The sequence below is a fragment of the Spinacia oleracea genome, chromosome 4 (assembly GCF_020520425.1).
Source record: "Spinacia oleracea cultivar Varoflay chromosome 4, BTI_SOV_V1, whole genome shotgun sequence".
NCBI classification, from domain to species: Eukaryota; Viridiplantae; Streptophyta; class Magnoliopsida; order Caryophyllales; family Amaranthaceae; genus Spinacia; species Spinacia oleracea.
Genome location: NC_079490.1, coordinates 383469 through 400198, shown reverse-complemented (window position 1 = coordinate 400198; position 16730 = coordinate 383469). Strand labels below are relative to the sequence as shown.

The 16730-nt window shown below is 36.3% G+C and overlaps 2 protein-coding genes across 7 annotated transcripts; both read right to left on the bottom strand.

Moving 5' to 3' along the window:
• Positions 1–319: 319 nt before the first annotated feature.
• LOC110790458 (glucan endo-1,3-beta-glucosidase 4) lies at positions 320–4257 on the bottom strand. Of its 6 annotated transcripts, none has more exons than XM_021995245.2 (7): positions 4064–4257; positions 3835–3983; positions 3640–3743; positions 3059–3201; positions 1671–2915; positions 757–784; positions 320–658 (listed from the first exon to the last, which is right to left on the bottom strand). In XM_021995245.2, the coding sequence occupies exons 4-7, from the start codon at positions 3123–3125 to the stop codon at positions 517–519; spliced, it is 1482 nt and encodes a 493-aa protein (XP_021850937.1). In that variant the 5' UTR covers positions 3126–3201; positions 3640–3743; positions 3835–3983; positions 4064–4257; the 3' UTR covers positions 320–516. The 6 variants fall into 6 exon arrangements, with proteins under 6 accessions (XP_021850937.1, XP_056699489.1, XP_021850938.1 ...); XM_056843511.1 differs by having other exon boundaries at positions 3944–3983; XM_021995246.2 differs by having other exon boundaries at positions 3940–3983; positions 4064–4253.
• A 1664-nt stretch (positions 4258–5921) lies between these two features.
• Positions 5922–11687, bottom strand: LOC110790457 (serine/arginine-rich SC35-like splicing factor SCL33). Its single transcript, XM_021995244.2, has 6 exons — positions 11556–11687; positions 10528–10708; positions 10121–10198; positions 9109–9273; positions 7596–7745; positions 5922–6501 (listed from the first exon to the last, which is right to left on the bottom strand). Exons 2-6 carry the CDS (start codon positions 10674–10676, stop codon positions 6264–6266), a joined length of 780 nt encoding a protein of 259 aa, XP_021850936.1. The 5' UTR covers positions 10677–10708; positions 11556–11687; the 3' UTR covers positions 5922–6263.
• Positions 11688–16730: the final 5043 nt, after the last annotated feature.

Here is a 16730-nt window from a genome sequence, read left to right as displayed (position 1 = left end):
GACTCAATTCGACTTGATCAAAGGCAAAATAATCCAACACCAAACCCGCAAGTGAGTCCGACTCAAAATAAATTCGAGACCGAATAGAGGTGGGTTGGGTATAGAGTTCATAAAATCCAATCTGATTCGACCTATTGTCACCTCTAATTAGTGTCCACTATGCAACAAACGAAGTACTCCGCATTACTTTTATGATTTAATGACTCGTTTCATAATACTCGCAACACTATATATACTGAAATTTATTTAATGAATGATAAATCCACCTTTTGTAGCTAAAACATGACACAAATGAGTTATTAACTTTGCACCAAAGAAAAGAACAGAACACCTGATATATGTAGGCCAAAAAAATTGCATTTGATTACAGACAATTGGAATACCTGAACATAATAATACTACTACTACTACATGATAACATGAATTGCTGACATCCTAAAACAGTCACTAACAAAGCAATCAATCTATCTCATTAGTATTGTATTGGATACAAAAATTCAATCAACCATTCGCGCATTAAAGCCAAAACCAATGCAAAAAGATCCCAACTATTATTACTCCTATTTCAGGATATAACATGCTGCTCCTACTGCCCATGAACGGACTAACTGGACCGTCTGCTGTCGGACTGTATCCTCTACCAGCTGTTGAATTCACGCTGTTTCATACCAGGGAAAAAACAGTAATGAAGAACCGTAATAATAGGGAGATTTCAGTTCAATTAGTATGATTAAAAACATAAGTTTTAAAAGTTACCTCCCAGTGAAACCACATGAACCGTAACCTGTGAGATTAAACATGCCAAAAGAACCATCAGACAGATGAAGAACATGTAATGATGCGTAAATATATATTAGGAACTTTCGTTCTATATAAACAAATGAAAGGTCTGAACTTTTAAGGTCATGTGAAAATTCCAGTGGAGAATAATATTCTATTTACTTTATCAAGCAAAAACATCTATATGCATAATATAGTAGCATCAAATGTTTATCATTAGGTAACGGAAAAGTTTACTAAAGTTCCGTAAAATCCCAGTTGCTAAACTGCTGAAGTATTCAAGCATGATCATATAAGGAGTATTAACATAGGTTATCAGGTAGGATATTCTGCACCCTATCATATTTAGACTGTTTGTGGCACACCAGCAAGGATAACAAATTGACAATACAAGAATCTAAATCTAGAGGTCACAGATGCAACTATGCAAGTTCTCGAGGAAGAAATTCATGATGAACTCTTCACAATAGCCGTTTAGACATAAACATGAAACTTTTTGCATACTGGAAGAAGTTCAAAAACCTAAATGAACAGAGAAAACATGAAACTTTTTGCATACTGGAAGAGATAAACAACATCGCAAGCTAATATGAGGTAATTCCTGACCCGACCTGATAACCCGACTCGAACCCAACCTAAAGTTACTGAGACAAACCCGAACCTGACCTGAAGCGAACCTGAATGACCTAAAATCGACCCGATTTGACCCATTTATCATCTTTTGTAGTAATATTAAGTTTTACAATATTTCTGATATTTTTTGACACAACCCGAAACCGACACGAAAACAAACCCGAACCTGACCCATTGACCCGAATTGCCACCCCTTAAAACTGTCCACAGATCAGTTAATCAGGTTAAGAATCACGAAGAAGGGCATAGTAACTTACTAGGATCGGCAGTAGAGGTAGTTGCTGTACCATCAAAATCACAAGTTCCACCAACACTACTCATCCTTTGATAATAATCATTATACGCATAAGAGGCATGGTTTTCAATAGTATCAGGGTAATAACACGGCTCGCCTTCTTGAATGGCTGTACAGTTAGCATGACCTTCACCACAAGCCCAGCTCAAGGCCTTCTGCAGCTTGTCTTCATCTGCACCTGCCTTTGCTATACAGAATAGACCAGTGGAATTTCCTGCCATTTGACCAGAACCAGTACCCAGCGGATAAACAGTGGAGCCATTTGTAAAGAACAAACCCCAGTTTTTCTCAGAGATAGGACCACGACGATCATCTTCATTAAACAACTCAAATATGTATGTATTTATTGGTATTGCGGGTCGACTAGGTGGGCCCGAGTTATTCATAACCCTTCGGATTAAATTATTGGTGTAAGTCTGAGCGTTTTTCACGGTTGCATCAGGTTCATTAGCACCCCCACTTGATGGCCATCCGGTTTCGGTCACAACTACTGATACCCCGGAAAAATTGAAAGCATCAATTGAGTAGTAAGCCGCATCCACAATTGCATCAAACATGCTATTGTAATGGTAAAGAGTATTTGGATCAACAATCTGTTTGACTGAGGAAAGTGGTTGAAAAAGAGTATACTCAAGTGGGAAAATGCCATCTCCTTTTGTATACCCATAATAAGGATATGCATTTAGCATGAAATAAGAGTTAGTATTCTTTATGAACTGAAGAACCTGGTACATAGTAGAGTTCCATGATGAGTTGAAGATGGCGGTTGAAGGAGGAAAAGGTCTAGACATTATGTCCATGGAGTGCGGGGTGGAGACTTTGACCTTGAAATTTAAGTTGGATGCAACAATAGCTTTGTGGATGTTATTCATGGCAGGAACAAGAATAGGAGCGGCGTGTGGGAGTCTAGTCAAAACCTCACTACCAACGGCAATGGAAGTGATATTAGTGTCGGGAACATATGCTGCCACGTTTTTGTTTACCCAAGCTGCAGCAACTGATGGTGATTGCCCAATACCGAGAAGTTCCTCGTTTGTTACACCAACCATTACTTCTATGCTTGTATTGGCAAGGGCATTGAGCATGTGAGAATCAGCATCGAAAAGTCGAACATGAGTGATCTCATTGGCTTTAAGAATCGCAATAACTTCTGATGCCGGTGGCAATTTAGATAAATGTGTTCCTATATCTATCCCAATGAATGCACCTGTAAAAGTACCGATCAAAAGAGATCATTCATTAGTAAATTGAGAAGTAAATGGAGAAACAAATTTGCAAAATAAACATTGAAGTATAAACAATAAAGGAAAAGAGAAGCACTGGCCGTGACCATCTGAATATAAACCGTACCTAGAATACAGGGAAGAATGCCGATTAATAGCACCAGGACTCTTAGTAGCCATTTTTCAGGCATCATTCGGCCTATGTAAACTTAAGTTTCACAATGTGTTGCAAAATTAAACCGGTTAAGCGTTGAGGATACACGTACGGAGCTGAAAGACACGGAAAGTGAAGCACATATAAGCAATCATCCCAAATTAGAATATAATCAGTAGCAACAATAGTAGTCCATAAACGCCTAACTACTGCCAAGTGCCAGCAACAAAACAGAAATACAAAAGCATAGCAGCCTACTTGATAAGTAGAGCCAAATCAGTTCAATTACATACATAATGAGCAGATTTAGCAGTAAAACAGAAATAGCAATATAAAATTGACAATGTACATTGAATAAACGACCAAATAAAAAAATACATGATGCAATTAGTATGATGGCATCAAATTAAAAGGGTAGTCTAATTATGAAATGCAGGTTCTGACACCATATTTTTAATTCAAGAAAACTATATTGTTGTTATTTTCCAAAGTTTAACAATTTAGAAATAACATAAAGAGGGGGAAATCATGACAAAATAATGAGGACAGAATACCTGAAGCAGTATGGTGATAATGTGAGTTGAAGGAGACCCAGCAAATCAAGACCAGAAATCTAGAATTAAGTAAGTTTCAAGTGACTTTTTAGCTACCAAAAACCCTAAAAGAAGATAGAAAAATCAACCAAAATTCAACAATGAATGAAAACAAACGTGAAATACAAATCAAATAAAAGAAGAAAGAAGGCCCACTTGAAACTTAATAATGGTGGATAATGTGAACCCAGAAATACCAACCAAATTGCTAAAAATAGTAATCTAAAGATTGAGTCTTTCCTCTTTGTTGAGCTTACTTACTTACAATAGTAAACCCCTCTTCTTCCCCTCTATCAATTCAACATCTAAAAATGCAGAAGAAGTAATTTGACATTAAAAATGGAAACAAGATCAGGAGAGAGAAAGAGTGAGAGAGAGAAGGAACCTGAAGAGAAGGAAGCACAGTGCTCGAAGATGAATAATGGTAAAACAGAACAGCTAGCATATGAGCATATAGTGAAATATGCATATGGCTTTGTTGTTGTACAAAGCAGAAAGTTCTACCAGCGTGTACATTTCTGTCCCCCCTTCTTTCTGCTATTAATCCTCTTCTATGTCTTTTTCTTCTTCTTTTTGTTGATAAACTGGTTAATAATGTGAACTAAACTCCTCTAATAGTCTACTATAGTAAACATTAAATCTAAGAGGAAAAACAAGACAAAAAAAAAATACTGAGTTACGGAGTACTAGTTTGTTACTCGGACTTAATGGGACGCTACGCGTTATACCTATGTAGTAAACAGTGAATCTCATAAATTGGTTGTTGGCCGTGGATAATGGATGGTTTTTTACTCTATTTGTCGAAAGAATTTATAATACGGATCTAGATTTGCTAAGCTTAGCGAAAAGGTGAATTAGTATAGCTTAATAGCCAAAATTAGAGAGTAAACTAAACTCTGTATAGTTTAATGAATTGGTATTATTTGAAGTGATGGAAAAATCTAGTAACAAGATTTTGTTGGGTTTGCCGACTTGGAGAATGGAAGTTGAAAGGAGTCAAGGACACCAAAACAAAAGGCCGGAAATGATCTGAAACAGTCACTATATTAAATGCTCTTACAGTCCAGATGGTTAAATACTTATTACTAGGAGTACTACACAATTACAGGTTACGAGTAGTAATGAAAAACACAGGTTTACCCATTAGCCCATGTTTTCATGAGATGCAGAATCTAAGGGAATTATAGGATGAAAGACGATTAAAATTGAAAATACTTAAAAATTTACCTAAGCGCGCTTATAATACACTTCGCGTTTCCTTGTCATAATTGGCGTTTTAAACATATTGTTCATTAATTAATTCTTATCCAACCATCATTGCACATCCGAAACTCAATCTCATTTTTCATTTTTCATTTCTCATTTTCCATTTCCACCTAACAAACATGAGAAATGTTTCAAGTCGGGATAAATTTCTTATTCTCAACAAACAAACACCCTATAATATACGTCACATCACACAATACGTCAATACTCCTAACACCAAAAGGCTAGTAGTATTTAATAAGTATAGTTGGATTGAACATTGATAATTTGAGTAATAATTTGACTTGGAGGTATTTTTGCAAGTGTGATGCCAATATTTATATGGTTTTCGTATTAAAAATAATCACCTTAAAGCTTAAGGGGTGGTAAAAACAAAGCCATAGAGTGTGGGAAAAGGAGAAGTTGGCCTTTGAAAGAGTTGGGAATTTGGGATGCATGACAATTGACAAAGAAGGCCAAAATTAAAGGGAATCATAAAACAAACAAGAATTCCAGCACAAAAGAAAACAACACACATGGGGGGAACTACAGATGCGTCAAAAAGCTAATCTCTTTTTAGTTTTTACCATCAAACTCATTACAAAAGATGACTCATTTATGTAAATATCATACGGAGTACGAAGTAGTGAAGTGGAGAACTCGAGTAATAAGCTACAAACGACTATGATGATGTAGACAATATTCGATCCTACATTTTAAGTACCATCCCCAAACAGATTCTGCTTTAAATTTAAGTTTAAAAAAAAGACTTAAGAATCAAGTTAAACAAGATAAATTAGACAATTAGTCGTCCAAATTAAATTAGTCAACAGTCTTCCAAGTGGAAAAACAAAGAAAGCTAGGACCCACCCTCTTCATCTCTCTTAGCTGGGGCGCATTACAAAGCACCTCCAACTCTCCAAGGCAGTCAAAAAGTGAATGCAATTTCAATAATTTCTAACCCTAATTTAAAACATTACTCTGTACCATCTGATAGATTTCCCGAATCCAACTTCAAATTTCAAATCTCAGGTTTCAAACCTCACCCATTACAACAAGTTTACAATACCATCAAACACAAATTTCTAGCATAATATGTTTAGCCCCATAAACAGAGCATAAGAAACCTGCAAATCCCTATCAAGGGGATGAAATGAAATGAAATGAAATGTCGTAAAATTTTAATTTAGGGAGACATTGTTGCAAGCAACTACTACTACTAAAAAGTCTACAACTACTGCACTACAGCATCATTTCTAAGTTCAGGTTGTGCCCCTTAACAGAAGTTGTCAATAAGACTGGCAAACACGGGAAAGTACCCATCCAACTAGAACTGAACCTTACTGACTGGGAGATCTCTCTCTGTTCGGAAGCTCCTTGGGCACATGGTCTTCAGGATATGGGCTCCTGCTTTTGTTTCGGCTAGGACTCACTACTGGACTTCTGCTTCTGCTCCTGCTACGACTTCGAGCATGTTTTGGAGATTGTGGTGAACGGGAATATGATCTACCTCGGCTTTCACGGGAATAGGACCTCTCTCGACTCGGCTTTCCATTTTTGGGTGAACGGGAAACAGACCTGTCAAAAAAATATTCCCACTTTAATGCATTCCCATGGAAATAAATCAAGCATATAATGGCTACTCAGAAAGCTCACAATTTCCGTCCAACACGAATCCACTCTACACTTAGATCTTACTTTCCAAATCCTAAAACAAGCATCACCCCGGTTCCTGCTGCACACGAGGTCTTTCTACAAGTACCCTAAACAAAAATAAAAGTACTCTAATCCTACACTCAACTCCGGAAATTTTTTCTGCTCATGTTAATTTAATCCCTTGGTATGCACATAATTTTATATTTGTATTACACTCTACTTAGCCCAAGTATAAATTTCAGGTTACGTTTGGATTGGGGAGTAAACAATTAAGGGGGCATTAGGAGTGAAGTAGATTGTGCATGTGTGGGTCAAGACTCTCAAGAGTGAAACACAATAACCCCTCAAATACGAATAATAATTACCTCCTTCCCTAGGGTATTAGATTATCCCCAAACGAGAGTATTAGTTCTCCATGCCGTTTCCTTCAAACACCACCACCTCCACTAAGCCTAACTTAAACCCTTGTCCCCAATCCTCATATGACTTCACCATACAACCAATTGCAGCAGTAAGGCGGTTTGTTATAATTATGACCCAACCTATACATTGATTGAGGCTTCACAACTACTCCCTCCGTCCCTTAATACTCGCACCGGTTTGACCGGTGCGGAGTTTAAGACATTTGAATTGACTTATTAATTTAATGGGTGTTAGTTGATAGTGGGGTATTTTTTAATATAGTTAGTGGGAAATGTGTAAGAGGTGGAGAGTGGTGAGTGGGGGTGTGAATTTTTAATTGATTTTGGGTGTAGGTGGGGTTAGTAAGTAAGTGTGAGAAATAATATAATATTGGTATGAATTTCCATTTATAGAAGCGGTGCAAGTATTAAGGGACGGCCCGAAAAGGAAAGCGGTGCAAGTATTAAGGGACGGAGGGAGTAACAGTTAAACTAGACTATTCACAACCACAAATCGAAGGTGAAAAGATAATACTAACAAACAAATTAGAACAGATGGAGGTAAGAAGAAGTGAAGAACCAATACAAAAGTTTATAAACCACAACATAACATACCTTGAGTATTGTCTTCTTTTGGGAGAAGGTGAGTAGTCATCACGGCTACGGGACCTGGACCTGGCATGACGTGGAGGCGGAGAACGAGAATCTCTCGGTGAACGGGAATAACGAGCAGAAGAACGTCTTCTGTCATTTCGACCCCTACTACTGTAAAGGATGAAGCAAGTGTTAACAAGTGAGGAGGGAAAGTAAAGAGTGTTGGATGGAGAGAGAAAATAGGTTGATGTCATGGAGAGAATAGTGAAAAAATATTGATTTAGACAGTTGCCTTTTCGCCCAAAAAAAAAAAGTGAAATCTATGACACCCATGGGGATTTTGTGAAGAAAATTAAGGGACAGAGAGGGACCATATTAAGACAAACAATGAGGGGGTGGGGGGGTGGGGGGGTGGGGGGGAGAGGGAGAGGGAGAGGGGGAGGTAGTTTGGTAGAAATGAAGATGTAATAAGAAAGAAAGGCAAAATACGGTTAGTCTGTTACTGAATGGAAGTTAAACTTCATTACACTGATAGTGTACAAAATCTCATTTGCGCACTTTTGGATCTGTAGCTAGGAATGTATGATAAAGACGCTCAATATATTATCCATTTTTTGTAAAGATAAGAAAACAGGTGGGGCTTTCAGAAACAATAAGAAAAGCCACCAGCCAATCATCTCTTCTGGATGAATAAAAAACTTTGAGAGACAACATAAAAATAAAAATAAAAAACAAGAGTACCTTTAAAGCCCTAGTCCTGCTTGGCACAAAACAAGCTGAAAAAACCTTCCCAAAGCCCTTAAAAGAGGCAGACAACTACGCTCCAAAGGAAAAAGCTCCCGGGCAAGTAAAACTGGATCCCCAAGAACCAAAACCCCATAAATTCAAGTCATTTATAGATTTTGGCACACCTCCGTGGCTCCGTGTGAGGAGAGCACATAAAACTGTGCTCTCACGGTGGGTGTCCCAAAATCATTTTAACCAAAGAAAATAGTCCTAGTGAAGATATTGTCCTACAAGTCCACGGCCTAATAACGTGAACAACCCAGATAGATGGGAATCAGCGCATAGAGCAGACCACGAGGACAGTAAGAAAGCCCTTAGTGTCCCCACCATTTTCAACAACTCAAGCCCTTATTTTTTTGCCCTCCACTAATTTCTTATCCCTCTTCTACCACGCCTCTCTGCGTTGCTTTTTCTACTCCCTTGTCTCTTCTCAGATCTCAGAGAATCAAGCTTTGAGTTACAGTAACTGCATATACTCGGACCCTTATAACAATAACTCCATTACCATCTAGTTTTACTACCATTTTTCTGTCAGTGTTTTCAACAAGCATACCCCTATAACTATAACCCATCCCCTCCACCCTCCCACCCTCCATAAAATGGTTTTCTTGAGATAAATAATAGCAACTAGTGTTTATGATAATTTGATGATCAAATTACTCAAATGATAATTTTATGATCTGAAAAAGAATATTAAAAAAAATGTATCTCGAGGATCCAATAATGACATGAAAAGATGATGGTCTACCTTGTCCGTTCCCTTACTCTCATCTCAGTTGGCTTCTTCCTATTCTCCTCAGCAAACACAACTGTCAATTCACGACCTTGAAAAACCTGGCCATCCATACGATGTTTTGCATCAGCAGCATCTGCAGGGTCCACATATTGCACGAAACCAAATCCCCGAGGTGCTCTGCAAAGGGTTAAGGAGATTATTCACATATCAACTTGTAAAATACAACTGAGAATAGAGAGTGATGATTATACTCGTGATTATATTGCAATCTGAAAAAGGGTCCACCAATATGGACGATTGTGGTAAGGACTTAAAACGCAAGCACGTGGCTGCTGACCTTGGAAACATCAGTTTTAAGAGTGACTTGAAATTCTTCAAGACTTGAACTCTTCAAAATGTATTCAAATCCAACTTCCTTCCAATCTTCAATACCATTAACAACATCTTCCACAGGACTCTTATTACTTGATTGATCTCTAAGAACCATTAATTTCACTGTTCAATCTCAAAAACTATAATTAACTGATACTGAAGTTGTAATAGTGACATCAAATACATCATGGAGAAAAACCCATGCTCAGAGGGAAAATATTGCAATTGGGTTTAAGTTAAACTTTGTCACACGATGAGCTTTTGAAAATCGAACTTCCTATGGAGAGAAAAATGCAATATACTTCTGTATCAGAAAATACAAAGGTCAAAAGATTTTTTTTCTAAAATAAAATAAACAAAGGCCATAACCATGTTATTCATGATTGTCTACCTTGGTATGTACAAAAGCCACTTCACAGATGATTTATATTCACAGAAATCTTATGTTAAGCTGCTATCTAGCTAAAGTCATAATTTGTTGGGTTAAGCACCTTAAGCTTCCAATCTTTGATAGACAATTTGTCCTCAAGAGGAATTGTTCTTTATATTAATCAAGAACATTCTAAATGGAAATACTAAAATGGAGGCATTCGTCGAGCGGCATGAGAAACCTCATAGGGTCCATAATATCAAATGAGTATCCTGTACTTACCCAGTGTAATAATCCCTAGGCAAGTAAATGTCCTTGAGAGGACCAAACTGACCAAATGGCCTGCGGAGATCTTCTGGTCTGCAAAATACAAAAGAAATTAGACGGAAGTGAGCAACTACAAGAATCAAAGACATCAGAACAACTTTCAACAACAAGCAACCTCCTTTGATATTCCATAGAAACAGCAAAGAAGAACTGAAGAATGATTTCACTCGCCACTTACCATTTAACCACACTAAAGATTGACGATATAATAAATTAAATCACTAAAAAGAAACAGACATTTCCATTAAACAAAAGGTGAATCAAATTATGAAGTGAATTCTACAAAAGCAGACCAGTCCATAAAACTAACAATGGAAAATGTAATCCAGTAACAACCATTTTCATGGCTAACGAGAACAAACCTGCAATCATGACGGAGATTTCGAACAAGCAAACTAGTGGAAGGATCCCTTCCACGGCCAGTGTAGCGTCCCCTGGGGCTTGGGCTGCGTCCTCTTCTGCTGTAGCCACCTCTAGGCGGCGGTGAAGGGCTGTAGCTTCTTCCCCTCATTATCACAGAGTATATACTATTCACTCGATATTCTGTAATACAAAACCCGAAAGCTCTTAGGCTACTCGTTATTCATACAATACCACTAGAATCACTACCACACAACAAGATGTTTGCAGAATTAAGCTCATAACAAGTATAACAGCGAAATTCGAAAAGATTAAGACAAAAATGAAATAGTTTAACAAATTCCGAGTTCAATCGATATTCTGTAATACAAAACCGAAAGCTCTTAGACTACTGGTTACTCGTTATTCATACAATACCAATAGATTCACTACCACAAAACAATTTTTTTGCACAATGAAGCTCATAATAAGTATAAGAGCGAAATCGAGAACATTTAATTGAAACAAAAATGAAATAGTTAAACAAATTCTGGGGTTCAATCGATATTCTGTAACACAAAAACGGAAGCACTTAGACTACTCGTTACTCTTTATTCATACAATACCACTCGATTCACTACCACACAGCATATGTTTGCACAGTAAAGCTCATAATAAGTATAACAGCGAAATTCAAAAGCATTAAATGAAACGAAAATGAAATAGTTAAGGAAAAGAAATTCTCAAATTATAAAAATCCAACCCAAATAGAAAACCCTAACCTGCTAAATGGGACATAATGCAGTAAATTCGATAAATGAGCAAACATTATCATGAAATTCTAGTAGTTTGCAGTATCCAATTTACAGGAAGAAAAAAAAAGCTAAATTTTTCAAAATTTGTCAACTAATTAGTAAAATTTGAATCCCTATTTTCCTAATCTTCACGATTTTATCGGGGATGGGGAATTAACCAACAATAAACATGGATTGAAACAATAAAAGCAAATTTGAACAAAATGAAATCGAGAAAAGAAAAAGTGGGGGAATACCTGCGGAAGGAATTTGGATTGAGAGAAGGAGAGGAGAGAGAAAGTGTGAGGAACTCTGGTGAATGCTCAACAGTGAAGGAAGGCCGACAAGGCTCAACTCTATTTGGGGGGGGGGGGGACGAGGGAGCGTCGTCGTCGTGTGTCGTTTTATGCACATTTCACTTTTTAACCATACTTTTATTTGGGCCTTTGGGCTTTGGCCCAATTGCAATTACTACTGTCAAAGGTTTTTCAATCCTTGGTGTCTTCTTGTTTTCATTGCCAATGCTTGTGTTATTTGTCCTCCATCCTTTTTAGGTGTTGTTTTAGTGAGTTGGAATAAAGAGGAAATTAGTACTTAGTACTTTTAATTAATATTTTAATGGATAAATGGTAATGGAAAAGAAACGCTCGAGAGTATAGAGATGGTAAGGGAACTCAACTTTCAAGCACAAGCAGATGGTGAGACTCAAACTTGTGACTTCCAAGTCACAAGAATGCTATCAAATTTTGTATGTAAACTAGTTTTTCTTGACTTGTTCATTATTCAAAATAATTTCCACGATGGTGGTGGTGGAGGAGGGGGGGGTGGAGATGTAACGGCAAGGGACACACATAGGCGATGATGTTGAATGCTTGAAATAAGTGTTGATTAGATAAGGTGAATTGCGGTAAGTTTTTTTTGTTTTTAGGGGAAGATAGATCGGGCATTTTATTAGCTCAAGTCTATTTCCGTCAAAGTTGTGATACTTTAGGGGAAAACACCAATACAAACATATTTAGAACTACCACCTTTCCACTAGATGAGTTACTGTATAAGTACAGTGAACTGCTGTAAGTAAAGTGAAGGTAGTCATGTCGTATTTAGGGAAACTTATTTGATTTGTTTCTCTTTTCTTAAGAGGGGATGTGAGATAAGATAAGTACATAAAATGTGTAATCTGAGTTTTAGGTCGTTAAACTCAATGTTGGACTCTAAAACTACATGGAAGTATGTTAGACGATGTTAGTGGTCCAAGGCCCATTTGTTAAAGAAGGAAATGATAAGGTCACAAGAGTCCATCATATTAGATTGGACTAATGGTCTAATGGATCAATTCATTTTCCAAAATGTTAAATTTCTAAACTGATTTTGAATGAAAACTTTGTCAAGATAGTGTCCATGGGAAATTGGGGATTGAATGGCAAAACTTGGACTTTGAAAGTCTGACTAGTGAATTTTTTTGTTTTTTGTTGCTATGAAAAAAAAATAGTTACTGCATAGTTTGGTAGCAGATAATAAATGAATGGTATACAAATAAACCTAAATTTAAATGTTACTTTTAAGAATATTATACTATGGGAATAGAATTTTATCTCAAACATGGCGTTTTTCTTCATAAATTTGCATTGCCACTCAATACACTCACTGAATAGCCGAATGGTAATGGATGGTAATTATGGTATTTATTCATATTGACATCATTTATAACCGGCTACTAAACGGGCCGTTAGTTATTTGTATGACCTCATTGTTTTTAAATATAAACTATCTGAATTATTTTGTAGCGCTTAATATTTGACGTGATTAGTTGTAACAACACAATTTTAAGTTTTTTAAAAAATTCGCACGCATCGCGTGCATATAAGACTAGTAAACCTCAAACGGAAGAGGAGAGTTACAAAAAAAAAGTCAAAACACGTAATTCCCGTTTTGTGGGATTAGGCCTTTAGATGGGAGATGATGATGATGTTATATTGTGAATACTCGTAAACACGGTGTTGACTTTAAGTAATTTAATAAAGTTGGGTTTTAGGAATTAGGAGTATGCATGGGGCCTCATATATCGTTCTACTATCTCTGTCGAAAGCAACACATTACACATTACTCCCTCCGTCCCGGAATACTCGACCCGGTTTGATTGACACAGAATTTAAGGGACTTGAATTGACTTATTTAATTTAATAGGTAGTAATTGATAGTGGGGTATTATTTTAATGTAGTTAGTGGGAGGCGTTGTAGAGGTGGGGTTGGGGGAGAGTAGAGGTTGAATTTTTAATTATTTTTTGTATGTAGTAGGGGGTAGGTGGGTTAATAGGGGTGGAGTGAGAAATAATATAATATTGTTAGAATATTTCCATTTTTAGAAACAGGTCAAGTATTAAGGGACGGCCCGATAAGAAAAACAAGTCAAGTATTCCGGGACGGAGAGAGTAAACAATAATATTCACTTGGTTATAATTTAGATCTCATACGTACTTGCTTAAATAATTTACAGCTATTTGGGGCTTTGACAACCCACCCACCCAAAAAGGTACTCCCTCCGTCCCATAATATAGTGCCCGTTTGACCAAAATCACGGTTATTAAGGTAAAGGATAACATTGATAATAAAAACAATAATGATTTGTACTTTCAAGATAAAGTACATGTTAGTTGGCAAAAATGGAGAGATAAATTATAGATTAAAGGTGTGTACATAATAAATAGGCCTAAAAAGGACAAAAATCAAGCACATGGGTTGAATAAAAGTCAAAAAGTACAATTTTCAAAGTAAAAATTAATGGTTTAAAATAGAAATAGGCACATCATTTAGAGACACCATTTTAGGAAAACAGGCACTATATTATGGGACGGAGGGAGTATAAACGAACCGACGTCCTTTTTGCCTCAATAGTCAATCTTCATGTAAATCATGTTTCATCACTCGAGTCGAGGGATTCATTCATTTTACAAATTACACGTACGTCTTGTCCTATCTTACTATTATATACTCCCTCCGCTTCAAAATTATTGTCCTGGCGTCCCAAATCATAATTCTGTTTCTAATTTTGGCTACTAAGGTCCCCACTTTTTCATGTAATATATTAATTAAAAATGTACTCTGTATTGAAAACTCTACTTATGTACTATATTCCACTTTCTTATGTATTATATTCTCTCTCACATGTACTTTATTCCACTTTTTCATACAACTCAATCATCATTTGTACTTTATTCCACTTTTTCATGTACTATATTCCACTTTTCTTAAAATCCGTATTTTTTATCAAACGGGACGATAATTATGGGATGGAGGGAGTATTTATATATATGCCGACCTCTTCATTTCTTTAATTTTGTTTCTTTGCATAATGTTGTTACTCTAATTGAGAGCTTGTGTTTTTTTTGTTTCAACATGGAAACTATGTAGCGGTGCATTTGCATGCACATGTCTACTCGTGCATCTATTATTCTACTTTTGACTCACCTTAAATTTTAATTATGTTAATTTTGGCACACCGGTTTGGGGTATAGCAAGGAAAATTGTTTCTTATATTGTGTGTCAAAATGATTATTATTTGTGATTATACGTACGACAACTCTTTTATAAGCAATCGGTTGTACTTTATGCATGATACATATAATCGAGATTGTTTCTTTGCTCGATAATGATTATACGATTGAAATGGTTATACGGTGAAAATCCCATTGCATATACACGGAATATTTTATACTAGTAGGAGGGCGGCGTGCCCCATATCACCCCACTAAACGACAAAATAGGAATAAGACAAGCATTAAAACATGTGCCATTTTTCAAAAAAAAATGCCAATTTTTCAAAAACGGATGTCATTTTTCAAAATAAAAAAAAAAATTATCCTTTAACGTTTGTCTTTAACCTATTTTATTGTTTAGTGAGATGATATATTTTTACTTCCTCATACTAGTAGTAGTTATATTTTGATTAAAAATACTAGGCATTATATTATGGAGTATAAAAAGTCAAATGGAGATTCTTTTGTGGGTATAAGGATAGCAACGCGTGTGAAATTGACATGATCGATGTGATCAAATGTGAAGTACTCCTTCCATAGTAGGACTACTACGGTACCCAACACTTTTTAACTTTTAGGAAATTTTGTGAAACACTACCTTTAAGTTTGGTGGTTTTGTGAATTGATACCTTATAAGTTTGGTTTGTTTGACTAACACTACCATTTGACGTTTTTCGTTAATTTTTTCCGGCGTGTATTTCTTCTATTCTTTTAAATATCTCTGTTCATTTGTCATTTTGTGCATTTGCCATACTAAATAACCGTTGTAGTGGAGTACAAAGACGTAAAACATTAACAAAAAATGGCAAATGGTAGTGTTAGTCAAACAAACCAAACTTATAAGGTAGTAAAATATAATTTCCTTTTTAAAAGGTAGCAATTCACAAAACCACCAAACTTAAAGGTAGTGTTTCACCAAATTTCCTAACTTTATTTATTTATGTTTTACAATAATGAGCACTAAAGAGTGGCTAATGGGCCGGGCCCAGGGAGGGGGTTGGCAAGTACGATGAGCTGGTTGTATCATGACCGTTAATCAAAGGCTTGGCATCGGACGGTGACGCTGATGGGGAGATGCATGGCATGCACCAATTAATAATGTCCCTACTAAAAATATTGTCCTACACCATTATCAAATTGGTACCATAAGATCAAATTTTGCTTACTAGCTACTTTAGATAGAAGTATATCTCAATAATCGATATGATCATGACAAAACAATGTTCAATTCATTTGACTTTTTGTGTTTCTTATTTTTAACTAAAAATGTAGCAAAATAGAATCCTCTTCCTACTCTTTGTTTTCATTGCTGTCTGTTTACTATAATACCTACGGAGTACCTTGTAACCAATTAACAAAGGTTAACCATTTAACTAAGGAGTCGGAATAAAAAATTACTACTAAATTATTTGTTTGAGGGCCTTAACCCACTCGGCCCATATAGAAGATGTTATTGTTTTTATCTATCATCAGATACCGATACTTTTAATTACATTGGAGCAGTAATTTTCGATATTAGAAAGAAACCAAGGATTGATTTATGTTGGTAGTAATCCCTCCATTTCTTAGTGCATGTTATTCATGTCTGGAAGATCAATAAGAAACGGAGGCAGTAGTAATTGACACAATGATATATTCTCCAATTTCATAAATCATAATAAGAAAATGTAGTGTATTCGAGGAAGGGTTGCATGCAAGTGTGGAAACCATGACCAACAGCCAAACTCCGAAAGAGGCAGGTTTCACGTACGCAAGGGGAGTTGACTAATTAGTACTAGTTTGGTACGAGTAGTTCCCAGCTAATTAAGCTCTTACGCAATACGGAAACAATATGGTTTGTTTTCAAATGTTTGGTCAAACAAATCTCCAAACTACTCGTCTCATCGATCTTTGTTATTG

Excerpts from the sequence above, each read along its gene's own strand:
- LOC110790458 (XM_021995245.2), bottom strand. The coding sequence starts at position 3,125 with ATGATGCCTGAAAAATGGCTACTAAGAGTCCTGGTGCTATTAATCGGC. Across the intron at positions 785-1,670 it reads TACCTCTACTGCCGATCCTA|GTTACGGTTCATGTGGTTTC; the intron begins GTAAGTTACTAT and ends TTAATCTCACAG. Across the intron at positions 659-756 it reads TCATGTGGTTTCACTGGGAG|CGTGAATTCAACAGCTGGTA; the intron begins GTAACTTTTAAA and ends GGTATGAAACAG.
- LOC110790457 (XM_021995244.2), bottom strand. The coding sequence starts at position 10,676 with ATGAGGGGAAGAAGCTACAGCCCTTCACCGCCGCCTAGAGGTGGCTAC. Across the intron at positions 10,199-10,527 it reads AATCTCCGTCATGATTGCAG|ACCAGAAGATCTCCGCAGGC; the intron begins GTTTGTTCTCGT and ends TGTATTTTGCAG. Across the intron at positions 9,274-10,120 it reads CCTAGGGATTATTACACTGG|AGCACCTCGGGGATTTGGTT; the intron begins GTAAGTACAGGA and ends AACCCTTTGCAG.